Source organism: Leptidea sinapis, chromosome 13, assembly GCF_905404315.1.
Source record: "Leptidea sinapis chromosome 13, ilLepSina1.1, whole genome shotgun sequence".
NCBI classification, from domain to species: domain Eukaryota; kingdom Metazoa; phylum Arthropoda; class Insecta; order Lepidoptera; family Pieridae; genus Leptidea; species Leptidea sinapis.
In genome coordinates, this window is record NC_066277.1 from 8920287 (window position 1) to 8941617 (window position 21331).

The 21331-nt window shown below is 34.2% G+C and overlaps 2 protein-coding genes across 7 annotated transcripts in view; one reads left to right on the top strand and one right to left on the bottom strand.

Annotated features, from left to right (window-relative positions):
- LOC126967520 (restin homolog) overlaps window positions 1-2023 on the bottom strand; it is a 100093-nt gene extending 98070 nt beyond the window's left edge. For all 6 annotated transcript variants that reach the window (XM_050812016.1, XM_050812013.1, XM_050812015.1 and 3 more), the window contains exons 1-2: window positions 1739-2023; window positions 1192-1415 (exon numbers count right to left, since the gene is read on the bottom strand). In XM_050812016.1, the coding sequence (XP_050667973.1) occupies window positions 1192-1399 (208 nt within the window). In that variant the 5' untranslated portion in view covers window positions 1400-1415; window positions 1739-2023. The remainder of the gene's footprint in view (window positions 1-1191; window positions 1416-1738) is intronic.
- Window positions 2024-12713: 10690 nt separating this feature from the next.
- Window positions 12714-20901, top strand: LOC126967562 (protein pelota). Its single transcript, XM_050812089.1, has 7 exons — window positions 12714-12881; window positions 12953-13196; window positions 13813-14067; window positions 15521-15743; window positions 17159-17351; window positions 19644-19750; window positions 20658-20901. The coding sequence occupies exons 1-7, from the start codon at window positions 12841-12843 to the stop codon at window positions 20756-20758; spliced, it is 1164 nt and encodes a 387-aa protein (XP_050668046.1). The 5' UTR covers window positions 12714-12840; the 3' UTR covers window positions 20759-20901.
- Window positions 20902-21331: the final 430 nt, after the last annotated feature.

Consider the following 21331-nt stretch of genomic DNA (forward strand, 5'->3'; position numbering starts at 1 on the left):
CTAGTTTATTCAATTGCCAGGTTATTTATTATGTATTTAATGTATCTAATCAATTTAATTGATTCCAAATTACAATGGCAGTTTACAATTTTTTAATGAACCAAATACGAATATTTGTGATATTTAAGTATCAATAAATAATTCAGTTTACTATCTAACTGAGGACTAAATATTATAATTAATTTATACTAAATAATGTGAATATTAGTGGAAACTATTGGTGTGTGTGTAAGTGTGTGTACAATCTTTTATGTATTTTTGTAAATGTTTTTAAATACTGTTAATTTCCCATAAAACTATAAATAAATAAAAAATAAATAAATGTTAAAATAAATAAATTATTGCATCTATTTTAAACCCAACATCAAGTAAAATATTATTTTTAGATTTATTAAAGAAAAGTAAGCTTGCTTAATGACATCTGTATCCTCAATGTCTTAATGGCAAATATCATCCGATTTAAATCAAATCATTAAGTGCATATAAGTGCATACTTTAAGATAAAAATGAATATCAGAGAATCTGTGTCACACACTGTTTGAGTGATATCACACAATTAATGTTCAACACAAATAAATTATAAGGGGGCGCCCATAAATTACGTGAGATGTTTAAGGGGGGAGGGGGTCGAGTCAAATCTGATCTAATCTTACGTTGGAGAGAGGGGGGTCTCGGCAAATATCACGCAATTTTTTTTTTTAAATGTCACGTGAGACTGGGGGATGGGGGAGGGGGTTGAATAAAATCTCACGACATCTCACCAGGGGGGGAGGGGGGGACAGAAAATTGAAAAAAACACCTCACATAATTTATGGATGCCCCCTGATGGGTACCTATGAAATGGGACACTAAACCATATAGATGTACACTCAAAAAGCAATATATATATATATAATATGACTTATAGAACCCACTTAGAAAAAAATTATGTTTATTTTGTATATGCAGCAGCAAAGTGTACAAATATAAGCATAATGTTGACTTTAATATCAAACATTATTGGTAGCCGAGTTCAGAAGTGATCAAAGAATATTAATAAGTACATTTGAAGCAAAAATGTAGTCCCTACTATAGAATATATGGCAAATGCTAGTCAATTGCAGTTTGTAATATTAAATTACAAACTTCATAATTTTTAAAAGGCATGTAAGAATATTAGTCATATATAAAAATAACAGTATAAGCACTTACCAGTTCGTGGTGAGATGGGGACGGCTGGTTTTGGAGCACTATTTGAACATAGCCTTCCAATTTTAGATGGTTGTTTCAGACCAGAGGGCTTTGCAAATGCTGTTGGTCTTGATAATGTTGATGCTGCAGTGCTGATGGTTGATGCTGTATCTGATGTTGATGATGGCTCGGCAGCACCTTCCATGGCTGATTCATTTCTCTCATTCATTCTTTCATTGGCGACACTAATAAATTTTCACAATATTTATTTATGTCGTAATAACGACATCGAACAAACGCGACCGAAACATTGAAAACAACGCTACAATAATAAACTAAAAATAACACGAGTTCCCGCGCAATAAGGAGGACGTGTAATCTGGATCACGGCCACGAAGCCGCAACACGTAACCATTATTTTAAGATTTTCGCAAGTTCATTATTAGACAAACAGAACAAATTATATTTAAAACTAAAAATTCGTTATAAGTTAAAGTAAAAAAAAATATTGGAAAGAAATTGTCTATAATGAACTCTTTTCTCAAGAAAGAATAAAGTGATTGCATACCTTAGTGAAGAAATAGAGCAAAAAATATGCTATCCATAACTAAGAAAGTCGCAAAATTTTACCGCTCGCGGAGAACCAGCTGAGCTTGACGTTATCACTACACAAGACGTAATCACTTTTTTATCAATACCAAAACACATTAATTTTAAAGAAGAATGAAACGTACAGTTTTAATCCTACACTCGGAATTCTTGTTGTTCATCGAAATTAATGTAGAATTCAACTTAAAATTGCCGACACATAATATTTTAAATTTTACACCAACGCATAAAACAACACAATAACAAAACGATTAACGCAACTGGCAACTGCTGTCAATTGTCAAAACTTGTACGTGGTAAGTACCGTTGAGTTGTGTGTACCTACTGTGTCGTCATTCCTTGTCAACAATTTTGTAAATAACGCCAAAGAGAATGTCATGTAAGTAAATAACTAATAAATATTATTTTGTGGATTTACAATTAAATAATTGTATTATAAGAGTGCAACAACTGGGCTAGATTACTTAAATACTGCAACGCGATGCCTGACAAAAACATGAAAAATCAATCGAAACTATCAAACTACTTCATATACTGAAAAATATAAAAGAGCTTAATAGAGATAATTTAATACACCTTTTAAGCGAATCTTATACCTTCAATATTAATTAAATACTATTATTTGTATATGCTACCCATTGATAGGGCTTATGTCAGTGCCTGCCCGCTTGAATTGTTTGGTTAAATTGGTTCTATGCGAAGCTATCCCGCTCAATCTCACGCGTGGCGAGTGTAGGTACCTGCTATGCTATTAAATTTATAATAATAATAATCTTTATTAAAATAAGAAAACAACCATTATACAGTTTCTTAATCTATACAATTAACTAAACACAATAGAACCAATTATTATTCAAAGATAACTTTCTTTATTGTAGGTAAGTTAGTGGCTGTCATTAAACTTGTAGCTGTACCTACAACTAATAATATCAATTAATACAAATGTCTAATATCTAACTTGTAACGTATAGGTCGTAGAAATATTAATCGTGCATATTAACTGTAATAAGCGTATGCTGAAAGATTCGTTCTGAAAAGAACATTTTATTTTATATACCGTAATATTTGCTCTAATAAGAACTATTTCATAATGCTGTACATCAAGTCATAGAATCATACAGATCACCAGTAGTCATCTAATCGAAATACAAGCATCGTCATATTCTCTCGAAGACCGCAGCTATACTCACGTGATCAGTCATATGCTCCGCATTACACAACATCACAGCAAGGCCGAGCGTACTCGACTGAAGCGTCGGGGCGTCAATCACTATTCATGCAATTTTAATCAATGAACGACAGAGTAGGTGCTAAATGCTCATTGACATCGGATGATCGAGGTTCAACGCGAGTTTACACAAGCACGCGCTCGCTGGCCGGGTTACTGCGATAGCATTAGTTTTAGAGCGAGATAGAACACATAATATTATTCTCAATTCTTATGAATGAAACGTTTTACAATTGGTCAAAATGTAAGCTTTAGTATTGGTGAGTATTTTCTAAAGTTGTAAATATTTTTAAGTAACAATTGTAATTGGTTAACTAGTTTTAAGGATTTTGTATATATATATAATGTAACTGAAATAAATCATTATCTTCCACATATTCCTCACAGTCTTCATACTACTCAAGCAGTTGTTTTATTTAATCTCCAAATGCGCAGTCTTAAAAAACTGATTAACCCTATCTTTTCGTACTAGTAAAAACTGTATCACGAAAGGATAGTTCATCGTCCTTAGATCAGCGATACTTTAGGTGCGTGTACTTGAAACTAACAAGTAAGTAAGTAAGTAAGTAAGTAAGTATATCTTTATTTGGAACAAACACTACAAATACACGAGAACATTTACAAAATTTAATAACAAATAACATGAAAAAACTTATCTTAAAAATTACTATAATATACCTAATCTAAGTAAAACTAACATACATTAAAAAACTAAAGTAAGGCTTATTCTATATCAACATAATAAGGTGGTATTTGCAGTGTTATGTCCCAAAAAGGTTTGCTACTCAGCATATTAGTTGGGTATCACCCAACACTGATTTTCAGTAGCTACCTTCAATAAGCCGGCCGTCGCGATAACAGCCACAAGTGCTTCCATTATTAAATACAATAATTATGTAATAAATAAAAATAAATAAATGATAAAAACTCAAAACATAAGGTAAAAAATAATATTATAGTAGACGGCTAGATCGTTACAGTTATTAATTAGATATATATTGATTATATAATATATAAAATTCTCGTGTCCCGGTGTTTCTTACCAAATTCCTCCGAAACGGCTGTACCAATTTGTATGTAATTTTGTGTGCATACCGGTTTTTTATATTTTTTATTTTATATGCCCAATATATAAATATATATACATACATATATAAACATATATATCCATATATACATATACACATTAAATATATTCATTCAAACTATGAAAGAGATTTGCGGCGTGATTTTTTTTAAAACTACATATTAAGATGTATTTTGAGAGAGGCCCAACTGAAGTGTAAACAAATACGTTTTATATTTATTTCTAAAGGTATAAACACTATTTATATTACGAAGGGGAGGAGGTAAGTCATTCCATATTTTAGAATAATTATAACAAAAGCCTCCTTCGAATGCCGCTGACCGGTGTGGTGGTACACAGAGCAGGTAAGGAGAAGCTCTAGTGTGATACTTGCAAGTGTCAGCAGACCATCGTAACTTGGTATAAAGATATTGTGGAATTTTGTATTTTATAACCCCAAAAAGAAGAGTAGCGAAATGCAATTGTCGCCGATATTCCATTTTTAGCATTTTAGCATTATTTAGATATGGTGAGACATGTTCACGAGGAGGGATTTTAAAACAATATCTAGCGCAGGCATTTTGTACCCGCTGAATAAGATTTTTAGTTCTTGCTAAGAGCCTGTGACTTATAACTGCATCGGCATAATTGAATTTAGATAGAACTAGACTCTCACAAAGCTTGATACGTGTCCCTACATTCAAGTAATTCCGAATATTGTATAAAATTTTAAGTCGATAGAAACAGTTTCGGACGGTAGTGAGTGTATGCTTCTCAAATCTTAACTGTTCGTCCATTAATAAACCCAAGTTACGTGCTTCATTAACTCTTTCGATACTTTTCTCATTTATTTGAAGTAATGGATGCTGTTGGCCTATAATATCGATCTGATTTCTAGTTCCTAATATCATGAACTTCGTTTTATCGGGGTTTAATAATAGTGTATGAGACTCTGACCACTCTGAAATACGTTGTAAGTCTTCATTTAGTTTCGTAACAGTGCTACTAACATCGTCAGGCTTACATGTAATATATAATTGTATATCGTCAGCATATAAGTGGAACTTACAATGTCTAATACTTTCTACAATGTCTGCACAGTAAAGTGCAAAAATTATAGGGCCTAGGATGGAACCTTGTGGAACACCTCGATTGACAGGAGTAAATTTAGAAAAACATTTCTTGCCATCAGATGATGTAAGCTCCACAGTCTGCTTACGATATTCTAAGTAACTTAGAAACCATTTAAGAGTTTCCAAGCTAAAGCCATAAAATTTTAACTTAGATATTAATAAAGATCTATTTATAGTTTCAAAGGCACGCGAGAAGTCTAGTAAGACCAAGATTGTACCCGCCCCCTTATCTTGTGCATCTAATATATTATCCAATACTTCAATTAAAGCAGTTGTTGTGCTATACCGTTTCCGGAAACCCGATTGCAATTTTGGTAGTATGTTATTTATCTCTAAATATTCTGTGAGTTGAGCATAAACAATTTTTTCTAATACTTTCGATAGGCACGGTAATATACTGATTGGTCGTAACTCTATCATTAAATTAATATTTTCTTTTTTTGGTAGGGGCTTCACCAAAGCTGTTTGCCAACTTGTAGGGAATACACCAGATAATATGGATGTATTCATTATGCTAGTGATGACGGGTAAAGCGTGGGGTAACAATAATTGGAGCATATCAAGTGAAATACCATCAAGACCAACAGCGTTAGAATGTAACGAACGTATTATTTTTAAAACAGATATTTCGTTCGTGGGCTTTAAAGAAAATACACTACGGTTATACCTATTATTCTCATAATAATAAAGAGTCGAAAGCGGTACATATTGGCTTCCAGGTACATTCACAAAATGTGAATTTATTAAATCGGGATCCCTAAGGTGCTCAGGAAGATCATTGTAATTTTTTTGATTCACATTAACATGCCTTCTCACATGTTTCCAAAGAACTTCCGATTTATGTAAATTCGAATTTATATAAGTGTCAAAATATACCGCTTTTTCCCTGTCAATTGCGGCCGTAACTTCAGACTTGAGGTCCTTATAATAATTTTTAGACAACATTATGCAAATTAAGTAGTTACATTACACAGTTCCGGTCCCTACCCAATGTCAGTTAAAATTTATAATAAGTTACCAGAACACATAAAAGCCGAAACCAATATTAAAAAATTCATAACCTCTTTGAAAAAGTTACTTTTGGAAAAATGTTACTACTCTATTAATTAATACCTAGAGAAAAAATATATTTGAATGTGCCCCTCTGTCGTTCATTGCTATGCCTTATTACGAGGTGCATGTGATAATTATTTAGTACAACAATTTTGTTTAGTAACTAAGTTGCATGTAACGCAATTTAATTAAATAAATAAATACTTGATTGTGTTCAAATTCGATCAAGTGTTATATTATAATTACGTTATGACTGTTATGTGTGTATGGGTATGGATATTGTGTAGGGATGTGTGTATGTGTGAAGAGTGATGTGTGTACTGTATTTATGTACCCGAGGGGAAGTAATGCCTTTGTGCCTACTGGTCAAATAAGATTTTTCATTAAATTTTCGGTCTCATTGTAGTCCAATGACCTTAGATATGTATCAATTGTTGTTTTGCATGATCTATGATTAAGGATTTTAATTTTTAAGTTTGTTGGGTATGTGTATTTTTTACGTGTTATAACTTTTAGAATCATACGCTGAGCTCTTTCAACTATTAACATGCCCTTTGAGGCATTGAGACCGTACTGAAATGAAGACTGGCATAGTGCGAAGTAGACATTTTACATCACTTGCATTTCTTTTCGATTAGTTAGGTTGAAGATATGTTCTTTCCAGTTTAGGTTTTTTTCTACTATTACACCTACTTTGTAGAATTACTTTTAGTGATTGGTTCGCAATGACAAGTAGGCAAGTTGCTACATGTGTGTGCAATAATAATTACGGAATTCGAAGAGGGGAAGGGTATTAAGTGTCAGTGATGATTATCTAGCCATGAAGTTATTGCAGCAAAAACAGTATCATCAGCAAATGTTATTATTTAGCCTTTTGTTAGCCTATCCATAGGTAGCACATACAACTAATAGTATTTTATTAATATTCAATGTATAAGATTTGCATAAGAGGTGTATTAAATTAAATCTTTTTAAGTTATTTTATATTTTTCAGTTTTTGAAGTCGGTTTTTTTAAACGTACTTATTTTGAATATTGTGAATAACGTTTGTTAGCTATGAATGACAGGTAGCCTTAGATCAACTTATCGGCAAGCGGGTTAGTAATAATTATATATAATCAATCTAAATGAATACTTCTACAAAAGCAGTACACAAACTATTATAAACATAGTTACTGGGCCAAACTATGTTGAATTTTTATCTGACCTAATTCCGTATAAAACTAAATCAAAATCACGAAAAAAATACCAATCGAATTGAGAACCTCCACCTTTTCGAAGTCGGTTAAAAATAGTTGTAAACAGACAGCTAAACTACAACCAGCATAAGTAGTTGAATCGCACCACAAAAATACCGGATTGTTCAGTTTAATGCTGCAAGAAGAGATCTTCCACGTCAAATTTACACAGAGATGGTGTTACCTTTCAAATGAAAATAATTAGTAACCATATCATTGTCATTATCATTTTTTAAAATATAAAATTTACAATACAAACAGTCGAGTTGTTTCCAAACACTGGACACTCGTCTTCATACAATACGCGTTATCCCGTATCACTGAACGATAGTGTTGTTACCCGTTTCATACCGAATAAATTTAAAGGAGATAACATGCCATTCATATGAAAATGATTAACAAATAATAATTTGGAACTGACAAGATTAATAATTACCAAAAATTTATTTCTTAATGTTTTATTTATTCTCAAAAATGTATTTGTTATATTTAGTCAAAATTTATGCATTCTAATTTCTAAGAACTATTGATTTTGTGTAGGATTCTGAAAAAGTGTGTTTCTTCCCGCAAAATATTACAGACAGTTTTGATCCCTATGGCTACTCACCTCCTACCGCCTCTGGTCCGTGTTGCTGACAATGACGTGAATTTAAAATTGTCAATTGTTATAAAATTTAAATGTCTGGGGCTGATTCCTGATCGGTTCTAATCTAAATTGGATAATTATTTTGAGTTTTCGTCGGGTTGGGTTTAGTTGACACGCGTGTGGTGTTTTTCGGACTGTTTTTTTTTTGTTGAAAAATGGCCGGTTTTTGTGTTTTACCTATTGTTTGTTGGTGGTGGTGTAATTTAGTGTGTTGGGAATGGAGGTGGAACCCCCTCCGGTTCCACCAGACCCCGATGGGTCTAGAAATACGTCTCGACAGGCTGCTTCTCGAAAGCGGCATGTCGAATCCGATGAGCCCGCTACAGTAAGCGGGAAAAATCAGGTTTAAGTCCCCCCCAAGCGTCCGTACAAACTATGTACACGCATCCTTCGTTCGCTGAAGGCCCTAAAGATTACACAGTAAGGATGACAAAGGTCCGTTTATAGTTCACGTTTCCAGGGAGGTCTCGGACCCATCTGCAGACACATCTATCCGTGCATTGAAGTTTGGACGTTTCCTACAACAAAATAAATTGTTAAGGACGGTGTTAAAAGTGTTGGCCGCAACAGAGTAAGTGTCGAATTTTCAAACGCTCAAGCAGCTCATGACTTTCTAAGTAACCAAATTCTGACTTTGACAAAATATAAAGCATTAATTCCGACTTTTAACATTACTCGCATGGGCCTACTCCGAGGTGTCCCTGTAGACTGGTCTATGGAGGACTTTGTCGAATCCCTGGAACTGCCGATTAGCTGTGGTGAGGTTTTGAAAGCCCGCAGCTTAAACCGCAAGAACATCATTGAAGGTATTGTCGAGTGGGTGCCCACTCAATCGGTTGTTTGGCTTTTAGAGGCCAGATGCTACCCTCAAAAAATTTTTCATTTTATACGTCCCTCCCCGTAGAAATTTATAAATCGACTATTCATTGCTGTCGTTTTGGCCACGTTAAAGCACAGTGTAGGTCTAAGCCCAGGTGTTACAGATGTGCCCAGCTCCACACAGGCGAGTCCTGCGATGTTCCAAAAGAAAAAGCTTCTTGCTTGCATTGCTCAGGCAGTCATTTTGCGTCGGATAAGAACTGTTCAGAGTTTTTACGCCAAGAAAACATAAAGCTTATTATGTATCAGGATAACATATCGTATTTAGATGCATCAGCTCGTTTCCCCCCAGTCCGCAGGTCATATGCGGGGATGACAATGGAGTTCTTCTCCTCTCCTACATTCTCCCCTCTGCCCGTTAACTCTTCCCAACCTACCAAGTCATCTCAACCCAGCTCCAACCCTGAAAAGTCCTATCGGGAGACAATTATTCCTTTTCCTCGCCCCCGTACCCCCTTAGCAAAGGGTTACAACAAGCAGGCCCATGACGCTATCATCAATCTCCCACCCTCCTCTCTACCCAATGGCTGTGCTCTTGGCAACAGCCAACCCGACTTCCTTCAAGCCCAAGGAAAAATGTTAGAAGACCTTTCATCATTGCTCCTCAGCATCGTTGCTCCATGCAGCGAACTTCCGCTACCGCCCAACGTTGCCCAAAGACTAACCCGTCTTTTTAAGATCTTGAACAATGGCCTCAACAGTTCTTCTGCAATGGAACTGCAAAAGTATCCGTGCTAAAAAAACAAGATCTTATATCATTAATTAAGCTTCATAGCCCTGTTATAATTGCCATCTCGGGTCCCTGGTTTTTTCTTTTTGCGGGATGACAGAGATGACAGCTATGCGGGTAATGCAATTTTCATTCGGCAAAACATTTCTTTTTCTTCTATTCCTATCCCCCCTCACAGTAATCAGATTAATGCTGTTGCTGTGAGAGCTGTAAATATTTCCTTCCTCTCTTTGTATATTCCACATCCAAGTCCCTCCCTTATTCCAGAAATTAAAACTATTCTAACTTCTCTCCCCAGTTCCACTGTCATTATGGGTGATTTTAACGCGCACCACACTTTGTGGGGGAGTTACAACTGTAACTGTATGTTCCCCATCTGGACGATTTCCCTATTTCTACGCCAGCACCCATAATGTGCGAAATGGATGCTCCCTTTTCTTTTTCAGAGCTTCAGATTTCTCTTGGAGGTCTAAAAGATTCATCCCCTGGAGAAGATGGTGTGCCTATAAAAGAGTATTTTTTGGTAAATTTAAATAACAAATCTAAATATTCCTTTCTATATTTGATTAATGGTTTTTTTGAAAAAGGAATTATTCCAGATTCCTGGAAGTCTCAAATAATGATCCCTCATCTCAAGTCTGGAAAATCAGATCCCAATGCATACAGACCAATTGCACTGTCGTCCACCTTAACAAAAGTTACGGAGATACTCCTTTAGAACCGACTAGAGTGGATAATGGAAGGCAGAGGACTACTGGCCCCTTCGCAGTTCGGTATCCGCAAGGACCTCAGTACTGCAGACAGCCTCAGTATACTGACTACAGACATTTGAACTGCCTTTGGTAAGGGTGAATACCTTGTGGGTGTTTTTATCGATGTAGCCTTTGAATATGATAATGTACTTCTTCCGTTGCTCAGGCAAAAACTGCACCAGCTGAGTGTACCGCCGAGGATAACACATTTCATATGTAACCTGCTTTCTGGCAGGTCAGTTATAGTAAAACACCAGTCTTCCAGTATCCCACCCAGATTAGTGTGGAAAGGTCTTCCCCAAGGCTCTATTCTCAGTCCTTTGCTATAACAGCATATATACTCAGGATCTAGAATTGTCCGTTAATAATTTTTGTAACATCTTGCAGTATGCTGATGATATTGTCCTTTATCATAGCTCAGGCTCAGTAGAGGAAATATCCCAATTCCTCAACTCTGCTTTGTACTATTTAGGGCAATGGCTCTCCGACAACGGCCTATCTTTGTCAGTGACTAAATGCCAGGCAGTTGTGTTTACAAGGAAGAGATTTATCCCTACATTTAGCTTTTACTATGAGGACCAACTCATCAACTTGGTAGATAAGGCAAAGTTCCTTGGAGTTATCCTTGATTACAGACTGAACGGATTGGCTCATACCGAATATGTAATTAATAAATGTGAAAAGGACATCAATGTTCTACGCGCAGTAGCGAGAGTCTGGTGGGGTGCTCATGCCTACTCCCTGAAACTCTTATATAATGCTTTAGTTCATAGCTATATTGATTATTGTTCATTTATCTTAGACCTCTTAAAAAAACAGTGTCTGAGAAGCTAAATAAAATTCAATATCGTTGCCTCAGAATTATTCTGGGTGCAATGAACCACAATTCCCACACTAATGTGTGGGAATGTGCTGATCCTCCTTTACATCTCCGACGACAATACCTATGTGACCGGTTTGTCAGCAAAATGTTACAGCTTTCCTCCCACCCATTGTGGACCAAATTGGACCCGCTATCTCAAGTCCTTAGCACACGCAATCCCTCTTCTCATCTATTGGATAGTTTCCGTAAGTTTACCAATCTCCCTCATCCTTTGTTATCTTTATCGATGAGTCCTCTATTCTCCACATCATATAAAGCCCTGGTTTTCAATCCTTCCGTCGTTACTGATCTTGGTTTGGCCAAAGGAGCCCCCGATACTAATTTGAAATTTCAATGCTAAGTTCATAAGAATTGGTCAAATCACCTTCTTATCTACACTGATGCTTCAAAGATGTCTCAGCAAAGTTGTGTTGGCGCAGCCTGCTGGGTCAACAGCTTTAAAGTCATTTTACAATTCAAATATACTCCTGAGTCGTCGGTGTTTACAGGGGAGGTCGTTGCCGTATTAGAAGCAATCCTGTTTACCCGCTCTCATAACCTGAATCAAACTGTTATTTTTACTGCCTCCCTTAGTTTTTTATCAACCATCAAGGAAAACCCATTCCGGAGTAAATCAAGAGATCCAATTATTCTTCAGATTTGGGAGCCTCTATTTTCCTGTCATCAAAATGGAATTGACTTAACACTTGTCTGGATTAATTCTGGCATGGCAGGCAATGAAACAGCAGACTCTTGTGCTATATCTGCTATATAAATAGGTTCTTATGAACATTTAAAAAATAGTTCCCAAGATCTGAGTGCACTTTCTAAAACTTTTCTCGAAAAGTCCTGGAATACATACTGGAATGAATCAAAATTGGTTAAAGGTAAATTCTATGCCTCAGTCCAACCAGATATACCAAGGCGTCCATGGTTTTTTGCTCATAGATATGCAGACAGATGGGTTACCTCCACAATATGTCGCTTATGTCTTGGTCATTCCAGCACACCTGTCCACCTGCATAAGATCAGAGTTAGAGATCACTCCTTGTGTGAAAGTGGCTTGGACGACGGTACTGTATCTCACTCATTATATTAAGCTGTAAATATGTAATGTAGAGTGTATTTTGTATAATATTGTGTTGTTCCAGGCTAGAAACTAACCATATAAAATAACGCTATACTAAAAAAACCTGCCACTTATAAATTATACAAATTAAATTCATACAAAATTTCCATTCATAACGTGTCTCTTCAATTCCACTCGACATTGGCGAAATAATTTGCGGCCGACTGGTGCAGCCACACGCCATATCACAAAAACTGAACTGATAAAATTTAAATTCGTTTCCCATAAATATGTCAATGATTGTCAAAGGTGTTCGCTAATTTGCTAAAAATTAATTTAAAAACAATATGTTCCCCCAAGCGAATATTCTTTTTAAATATTAACTGGAGACACATTAAATTCACTATGAAGTTAGTTTTTCGAAATATCGAAAAAGATGGCAGTGGGTACGTTAGTGATTAGGGCGAAACTGTTTACGTTCGAGCATGGATTATGTTTTAAATTTTGTATATTTCAGGAATATCGCTCTGGTACCTGAGGAATCTGAAGATATGTGGCATGCATTCAATTTAATTGCTGAAGGTGATGCTGTAACAGCATCCACCGTTCGTAAAGTTCAAAATGAATCCTCGACAGGTTCTTCCACCAGCAGTAGAGTGAGAACAACGCTCACAATTTCTGTAGAAAATATAGACTTCGATACACAAGCTTGTGTTTTACGCCTTAAAGGACGAAATATTGTTGAAAACCAATATGTCAAGGTATTAGTGTAGACCAGTACTACGTTTTCAATACTTCATAATTTTTATTTCATAGTGTCATTTAATTTTTAATTCAAATAGGTATGTTTCTTTTAATATTTATGTAACAAAGATTGATTGAATAATTTTCAATGAATATGCTGAACTATCATACTATAAACCACAGATTGTTAGGTAAGAAACCATATGGTATCTGAAACTTTCCTCTGCTAATCAACTGCCTTTCCATTAAATTAGCATCCCTTCAGCAAGAACTGTTTTTAAGACTTTATTTAACCACCTTGTTTAGTCAATGTTTCAATAATATTTGGTCTGGTAACAATATTTTCCCCAAATTATTCGTGTTCATGAAGTCATTTTTAAAATTATATGTCATATAGAAGTAGTTTTTTACCTTTACAAGTATGGCTTTCTTCAAAGTTCTTTATATTAATAGATTTTAACATATTAACAGCTAAAATAAAAAAACACTTTGTTTTTACACACAATACATGTTTAAATGTGTCTTAACTTTACCATGATTCACACCTACGGCAGTGAAAGTGTTAAAAACTGGAATCTGCTTCTGTAAATGGCCCTCCAAAAATATATTAAATATTTTATTTTATAATTCCAGATGGGGGCCTATCATACATTAGACTTAGAGCTAAATAGAAAATTCATACTACAAAAGACATTATGGGATTCTGTGGCTTTGGAAAGAGTAGATATGGCATGTGATCCCGCAGCATCTGCTGATGTAGCTGCCGTTGTAATGCAGGAAGGCCTAGCACATGTCTGTCTCATAACACCATCTATGACATTAGTGAGGTCTAAGATTGATATGACTATCCCTCGGAAACGTAAAGGTTTTGTGCAACAACATGAAAAGGTATATCTAATTGTATCTATAACTAAATCAATAAAATTTATTGAAGTAGGTGTTACCTGTGTTACTTACTAGTCTCATGCCAGAATTTGGTGAGACAACACATCCTGAGGATGCCTCGTGTAGAGGGGAAACACGTGTTGAATTGTTTAAAAACAAATATTGGAGGAATTAACACTAAACAAAAGCTCAGTTGGTTAGCACCGGCACGGAACACCGGAGGTCGTGGGCTTGAATCCCACATTGTTCATAAAATTTTGTTTTCAAATTTTATTTTGTGTACTAAAGAAAACTTAAATCATTTGTTTAATTACTAAATCAATAGCCAATTTCAACTGATCACCTGTATCTTTGTTGTTATGAACTATAATGTCATACGACATGTGTACCGAATATACTGAAATTGCAAATATTTAGTAGAGGCTGAGGACCACAGAGGTGTTGATATCTTTAACAATTTTTTAACCTTTGTCTTACTTTTTTGGTGTACTGGCCATCCATAACTTTGTTCTAATTTAATTTAGTGTTTGATTCATTCCACTTGGAATGAATCAAACACTAAATGTTAGCTTGCATTTATACAATACAGTACAGAATATACAATACAGAAGTGCAAACTTCAATTCATTTTTCTTTATTGTAAATTTGGGTAATGTAAAGGTGTTGAATGTATACAAAAATATATTAGCAGCAAAACTTGTAGCTCTTTCAATGCAGCATGCATTCTCAGAACATTACATTTTTTAAATTCTAGCCATTTTTTATTCATCACATACACTTACTGATTAATAAGATCTCCAGTCTTTATAGAAGTGGAGAGTTGATTATAGACAATGTGTAGTACATTGTTTGTGTTCTAATTTGAGAGAATTACATTAAATTTCCATTCTCCGTAAAATCTTCTTGGCCCAAATACCGCATTGTCTAAAGACAAAGGTTTTCAACCAGTGTGTGTTGCCAGTGATGACTTACGGTACACAGACATGGTCGCTAACTATGGGCATTATGAGAAAGCTCATGGTCGCTCAGAGGGCAATGGAGAGGGCTATGCTCGGAGTTTCCCTGCGAGATCGAATCAGAAATGAGGAGATCCGTAGGAGAACCAAAGTAACCGACATAGTCCAAACAATTGCGAAACTGTAGTGGCAGTGGGCAGGGCACATAGTTCGACGGACAGATGGCCGTTGGGGCAGTAAAGCCCTCGAATGGCGACCACGTACCGGAAGACGCAGTGTTGGCAGACCCCCCACAAGATGGACCGACGATCTGGTCAAGATCTCCGGAATACGTTGGATGAGGGCAGCGCAGGACCGATTGTCGTGGAAATTTTTGGGGGAGGCCTTTGTCCAGCAGTGGACGTTTTCCGGCTGATGATGATGATGATGACATTAAATTTTAATCCTATTAGTAAGATTGATTTGATTTTTTTTTCATTACTTTATTTATTGACTTTCAGGGTTTGGCAAAATTTTATGAAGCAGTAATGCAAGGGATTCTCAGGCATATTGACTTTAGTGTAGTCAAATGCATAATATTGGCATCACCTGGATTTGTAAAGGACCAATTTTTTGATTACATGATACAACAGGCTGTTAAAACGGACAACAAGTTACTTATAGACAACAAATCCAAATTTCTACTTGTTAAAGCTTCTTCTGGCTTCAAACACTCATTGAAAGGTACACTCTCCCATTATATAATATTCTAGCTGACTCGACAGACGTTGTTCTGTACGTCATAATAAATAAAATACAGATTTTTTATCAATTTGTCAATAATATTTCATAACATCAAGAATTATATCGTAAAATATACTTCCTGTTGTTATAATGAAATTTTTTCACAGCAGAACTGTCAAACCATGTGTCAATAAATTCTCTCATAGAAAATATATCCATACAAAACAAATATTGGAATTAAAAATAATTATGGGACTCAAATGGATATAAAAACTATCCTATCTCTCAAGTTGGACTAAACTGCACTCGATGAAGTAATCCCCATTAAAATCCGTTCATTAGTTTAGGAGTCCATCGTCTCAAATGGATATAAAAACTATCTTATCTCTCAAGTTGGACTAAACTGCACTCGATGAAGTAATCCCCATTAAAATCCGTTCATTAGTTTAGGAGTCCATCGAGGACAAACAACGTGCCACATAATTTATATATATTAAGATTGAAATTTTAATTATGATAATAATAGACTTGTTGTTTTATGATGTTACAAAATATTTGGTTCTTAAATAATATTGGTTCTCTTAGTCAATATTTAATGAAATAATATGAATACTAATGAGGATGAAAATGTTCAAAACAAAAGTTGACATTATTCAAAAGAATTGTTAAAAAACGTTTGTGTGGTAAAGCTTACTATAACATAAATGACTTTCTTAATAAATTCTGTGGTATAATGGAGCGACCACCCTCAGGCTATTAAACATTAAGTTTAATTGTACAATGTTACTTTAATTGTAAAACATATTTTTGATGAAAAAAAAGAGACCACTGAGTTTGTTGCGCCCATTCTTCTCAGGCCTGAGGCCATTCATTTTGGAATGGGTGGTAGTTTTTTTTCTTTCAATAAGTGATGTCTCATCCTATTTTGAATAAAAATATTTGAATTTGAATGAACGATAAACTCTAGTTTATGTTGTTAAAATTTAAAGTTTTCTTATTATATACTAGCTGACCTGGCAAACGTTGTTTTGCCATATAAATTATATATGTAAACCTTTCTTGAGCTTCAACGAATCTATTACAAAAGATTTCATTGAGATCTGTCGAATAGTTTACGATTTATTAGGGAACATACAAACATACTTTATCTTTTATATGTATAACATAGATCTCTTATATTTATAGTTGTATAGGGTTGGACTTAGTATCCCATACCACGAATTAATTCGTGCTACGAGATACTAAGTTTTAATGATTGTATATATATATATATACACAAATCTTATAAATAATAAATATTAATATAATGCTCCCAAAATAACCGTACCAAATACCGTGTGGATTGATGTATCTAATGTATTCAACAAATTTTGTTGTGTTTACATATTAATTTATAATTTTTTTTGACATTTCAGAAGTTCTGCAGGAACCGTCTGTGATGGTGAAGATATCAGACACAAAGGCAGCCAGTGAAGTTAAACTGTTAGAGGGTTTTTATCTTATGCTACAGATGGAACCTTCGAAAGCATTTTATGGAAAGAAGGATGTTATGAGAGCAAATGAGGCAATGGCAATCGAGACGTTAATGATATCTGATAAGTTATTTAGGTACTTTCGTTTTGTACATTATTGTTTGTTTAGAACCGTTAAGGCACATAATATGTGCTATTGACTTTGGTTAATGCATTTTAATTTTTAATAGTTTATCTTCACCCATGCTTTAAATCCTCTATTTAAGATTCTGAAACAGTTAGCTTATTACCAACATTAAAACACCCAATGTCGTAATAACCATTACATCATCCAAACGAGTGTTGTAATGTTGTACTGAATTTCATAACAACACTCCTTGGTTTTTTTTTCGATCCCTTCATGCGCAAAGAGTATCAACAAACAGCCATATTCTTATTGCTCGATGCGTGGTATATGTATGAATTTAAAAAAAAAAAATTTACGTTTATGCACGTTCCACACCACCAGAACGTGGCGCGCCGTAAAAAAAAGTAGGTTATTCGAAACCCCGCCATTTTTCTTGAAAAAATGAGCGATTGAAGTTTTGACAGCACACCACCGGATATTTTAAACGCTGCAAAAGAACATAATATTCAAGTGAATTTTAATAATTGCACAATACAAAATGTAAATTACTACTAAAATAAATAATTAAATATTTCATTAACACTTAGTTTATTTGTATAATCAGTAATGGATGATGTTAAGTTACTACTAGGACTGGCTGTTTTATGTTAGCAGTAAGCTAACTGTTTCAGAATCTTGTAAAGTATTCATATTCTGGGTGTAGATAAAGTCTTGTATGCAACTGTTCATAATTAGGTATTAAAACACTCATGTGATACTATTATCACACTCGGCTTCGTCTCGTGTAATAAACCCACATTCGTGTTTTAATACCCCTTATTACACAACAGTTGCATAAATAACTATAATAAAGGTATGTTTAAATTATCTTGCTGTAATACGCGCAAATATTTGTGCAACATAATAGCTTTTTCTATATGTCACTTATTGGTTTTTGTGTGTGTTGTTTAATTTAATACCAGGTGCTGGGTTTCAGAGCGAGGAACACAAGAAAATGACCAAGACTTTGGTCTTGGTATATTGTTAATGGGGTTTCCTTACAATGCATATCAAATATATGTTAATTGAGTGATTGATAATATTAATTATCTTCGAAGTGCAGCCAAATCACTAAAGATTTTCTGTTAATTTTTACTTTGAAGTTGAAATTTGTGTTGGCTTGTTGTATTAAATTTAAACTGACAGTGCAAAATCTATATATATATATATAGTGAATTGCTGTTCGTTAGTCTCGCTAAAACCCGAGAATGGCTGGACTGATTTGGCAAATTTAGGTTTTGAATTATTTGTGGAAGTCCAGAGAAGGTTAAAAAGGTGACTAAATAGGAAAATGCTGCTAAATTAAATAAAAACAAAATTGTTTTTCCTTTGATGTGTCCATACATAATTTTGTATGAGAGAATTTACTGACACATAGTTTGACAATTCTGCTATGAAACAATTTCATTACTACAGCAGGGTGCATATTTTAATAATATTAATAATTTTTGATGTTATGATATATTATTGACAAATTCATATAAAAACATTATTTTATTTATTATATACAGAATAACGTCTGTCGGGTCAGCTAGTATGTAATAATTTTCAATGTTCCATGTGAGAGATCAAGTCCATAATGTCTAGATTTATTTTCACAATAAAATTAATCAAAAATTGAACAAAAATGCAATTCAGATTACAATCTAAACTTAACCTTGGTGAATGAAATAGTTGCAGGCGCTTCCTCTTGGAATAATACATATATTGATAGATTTCATTGTACAGATAATAATTTATAATTGATAAGTTGTGAATTGATGCATACACACTTTCAATCCCAGAAAATGTTCAAAACAAAAGTATTACGTTATTCAAAAGAATTGTTAAAAAACGTTTGTGTGGTAAAGGCTACTATAACATAAATTACTTTCTTAATGATAGCACAGATTAGGAATGGAGCGACCACCCTCAGGCTATTAAATAATTCGTTTAATTGTACAATGTTACTTTGTAAATGGTACTTTAATTGTAAAATATATTTTTGATGAAAAAAAAAAGCCCGCTGAGTTTGTTGCGCCCACGCTTCTCGGGCCTGAGGCATTCATTTTGGAATGGGTTGTAGTTTTTTGACTTTCAATAAGTGATGTCACATCCTATTTTGAATAAAAATATTTGAATTTGAATCAGTGAACTTATCTCAAACTATACATTTTAACAATAAAAATAGAAAACAAAATTTTTATTGAGTATTATTTATTTTTAATAATATTTTTTACCGAGTCATTGATGATTATAGTCTATTAAATTGTGCTATTACAGATGTCAAGATGTCCAGAAAAGAAAAGAGTATGTTGAACTTGTTGACTCAGCACGGGATAATGGTGCTGATGTAAGGATATTCTCGAGCATGCATGTTTCTGGGGAACGTAAGTACTTGTTTGTATTTTTAGTTATTTTTGTATATATTGCAAATGGACAAACTACTATTTTATATAAGAGCAAAAGATGGGCCGATCCAATAACTGTGTTCACTGGCAAATTTTTTTTTGCTTTTTATACCTGCAATCAGAAGTGTTGTGTGTATTGGCGCCGCAGAGTCAAAGAACCTGTTTTTTGTGGGTGGCTCCTTTGCACAGGATGTCGGTTAGTTTATGGGTAATTCGTAGCGTAAGGCGTGTAATACCAAGCGTGGATGATTTATTACGACTTGTCTATCGATATATTTTACAGTCGGTACCTAAGTACAGATCCGATTACCCTTTCTATCTTAGTGCATGACTATTACAGATGTGCTTCTCACTCTCGCACACTCTGACTATATGCTAGTATATTACATCCCCCTTGTTCATAATAGTCTGCTAACTTAAAGCATTGCTAATTCGTACTCTGTCTTCTTCTATTGATCTAAGTCAGAATGAGAAAAAACACTCCTTAGCGGCTGTTTAAAATTAGACTATAATATGAATAAGGGGGTATGTCTATGGTATTCCAGTAAAAGTTTCAATTGATTAACTATTGCGGTTTATATGATATAGATATGCTAATTGACAGACAAAATGACGAACAGTGGAGCTTTAGAAATGGGGATCTCGTTCAAATCATATCAAAATCACTTTATTCATGTAGGTCAAGGAAATGACACTTCTGAATGTCTAAAATATTTTTTTTTATTTCTCGGAAAAGGTGAGCTTTAATGAAAAAAAGTGGCTTAATATCTCTTATAAATCATTTTAATTACCTACAATATTAATTAAAATGATGCAACAAAAATTCTCAAACGAAAACCTTGGTTACAATATAATTATTGTTTACATTGCATTTTTTGTATTTCAGAATTAGACCAACTAACTGGAGTGGCAGCGATCTTACGTTTTCCCATGCCGGAGTTAGAAGAGAGTGAAGGAGAAAATAATAGTGACTCAGATTCTGATTAACACCTTTCTTTATATTGATGTTGATAATATAATTATTGTCAAACTTGTTAAATAAAGAAATATCGAAGTATGTATATGATGTAATATAATGTACAAACGAATTATTTAATTGTTATTTAATAAGATATTTTAAATATAAAACAGTTTTGTGTTTTATTATACATCCTCCATCAGATTACATGAAGGTTGGTTTATAGAGAAGAACCACAGAAAACTATGTCAATATAAATGAACTTTACAAAAAAAAATTCGTAAGGTATTCTACCGTATCAACTCTCAATCTATACTTTAAAGCGATCATACAATTTTTTTTTTTTTTTCAAATTAATAATCAACCATTTAGGTTACAAAATACATATATATATATTTACAAAAAATGTGTACTTTATTACGTTGATTCTTGAAGTGTAAATAACACGGAAAACGAACGAAATTAATTCAAAATACTTCAGAGTATTGTACGTTCCTTGGCAGCCATTTGTATTATGCGTCAAAATTAATTCTCTGGACGCTCGCGAGTGGCGCTTCAAGTACACACAAAAAATTTGTTGTCAAAGATATGGAACAGCCTGT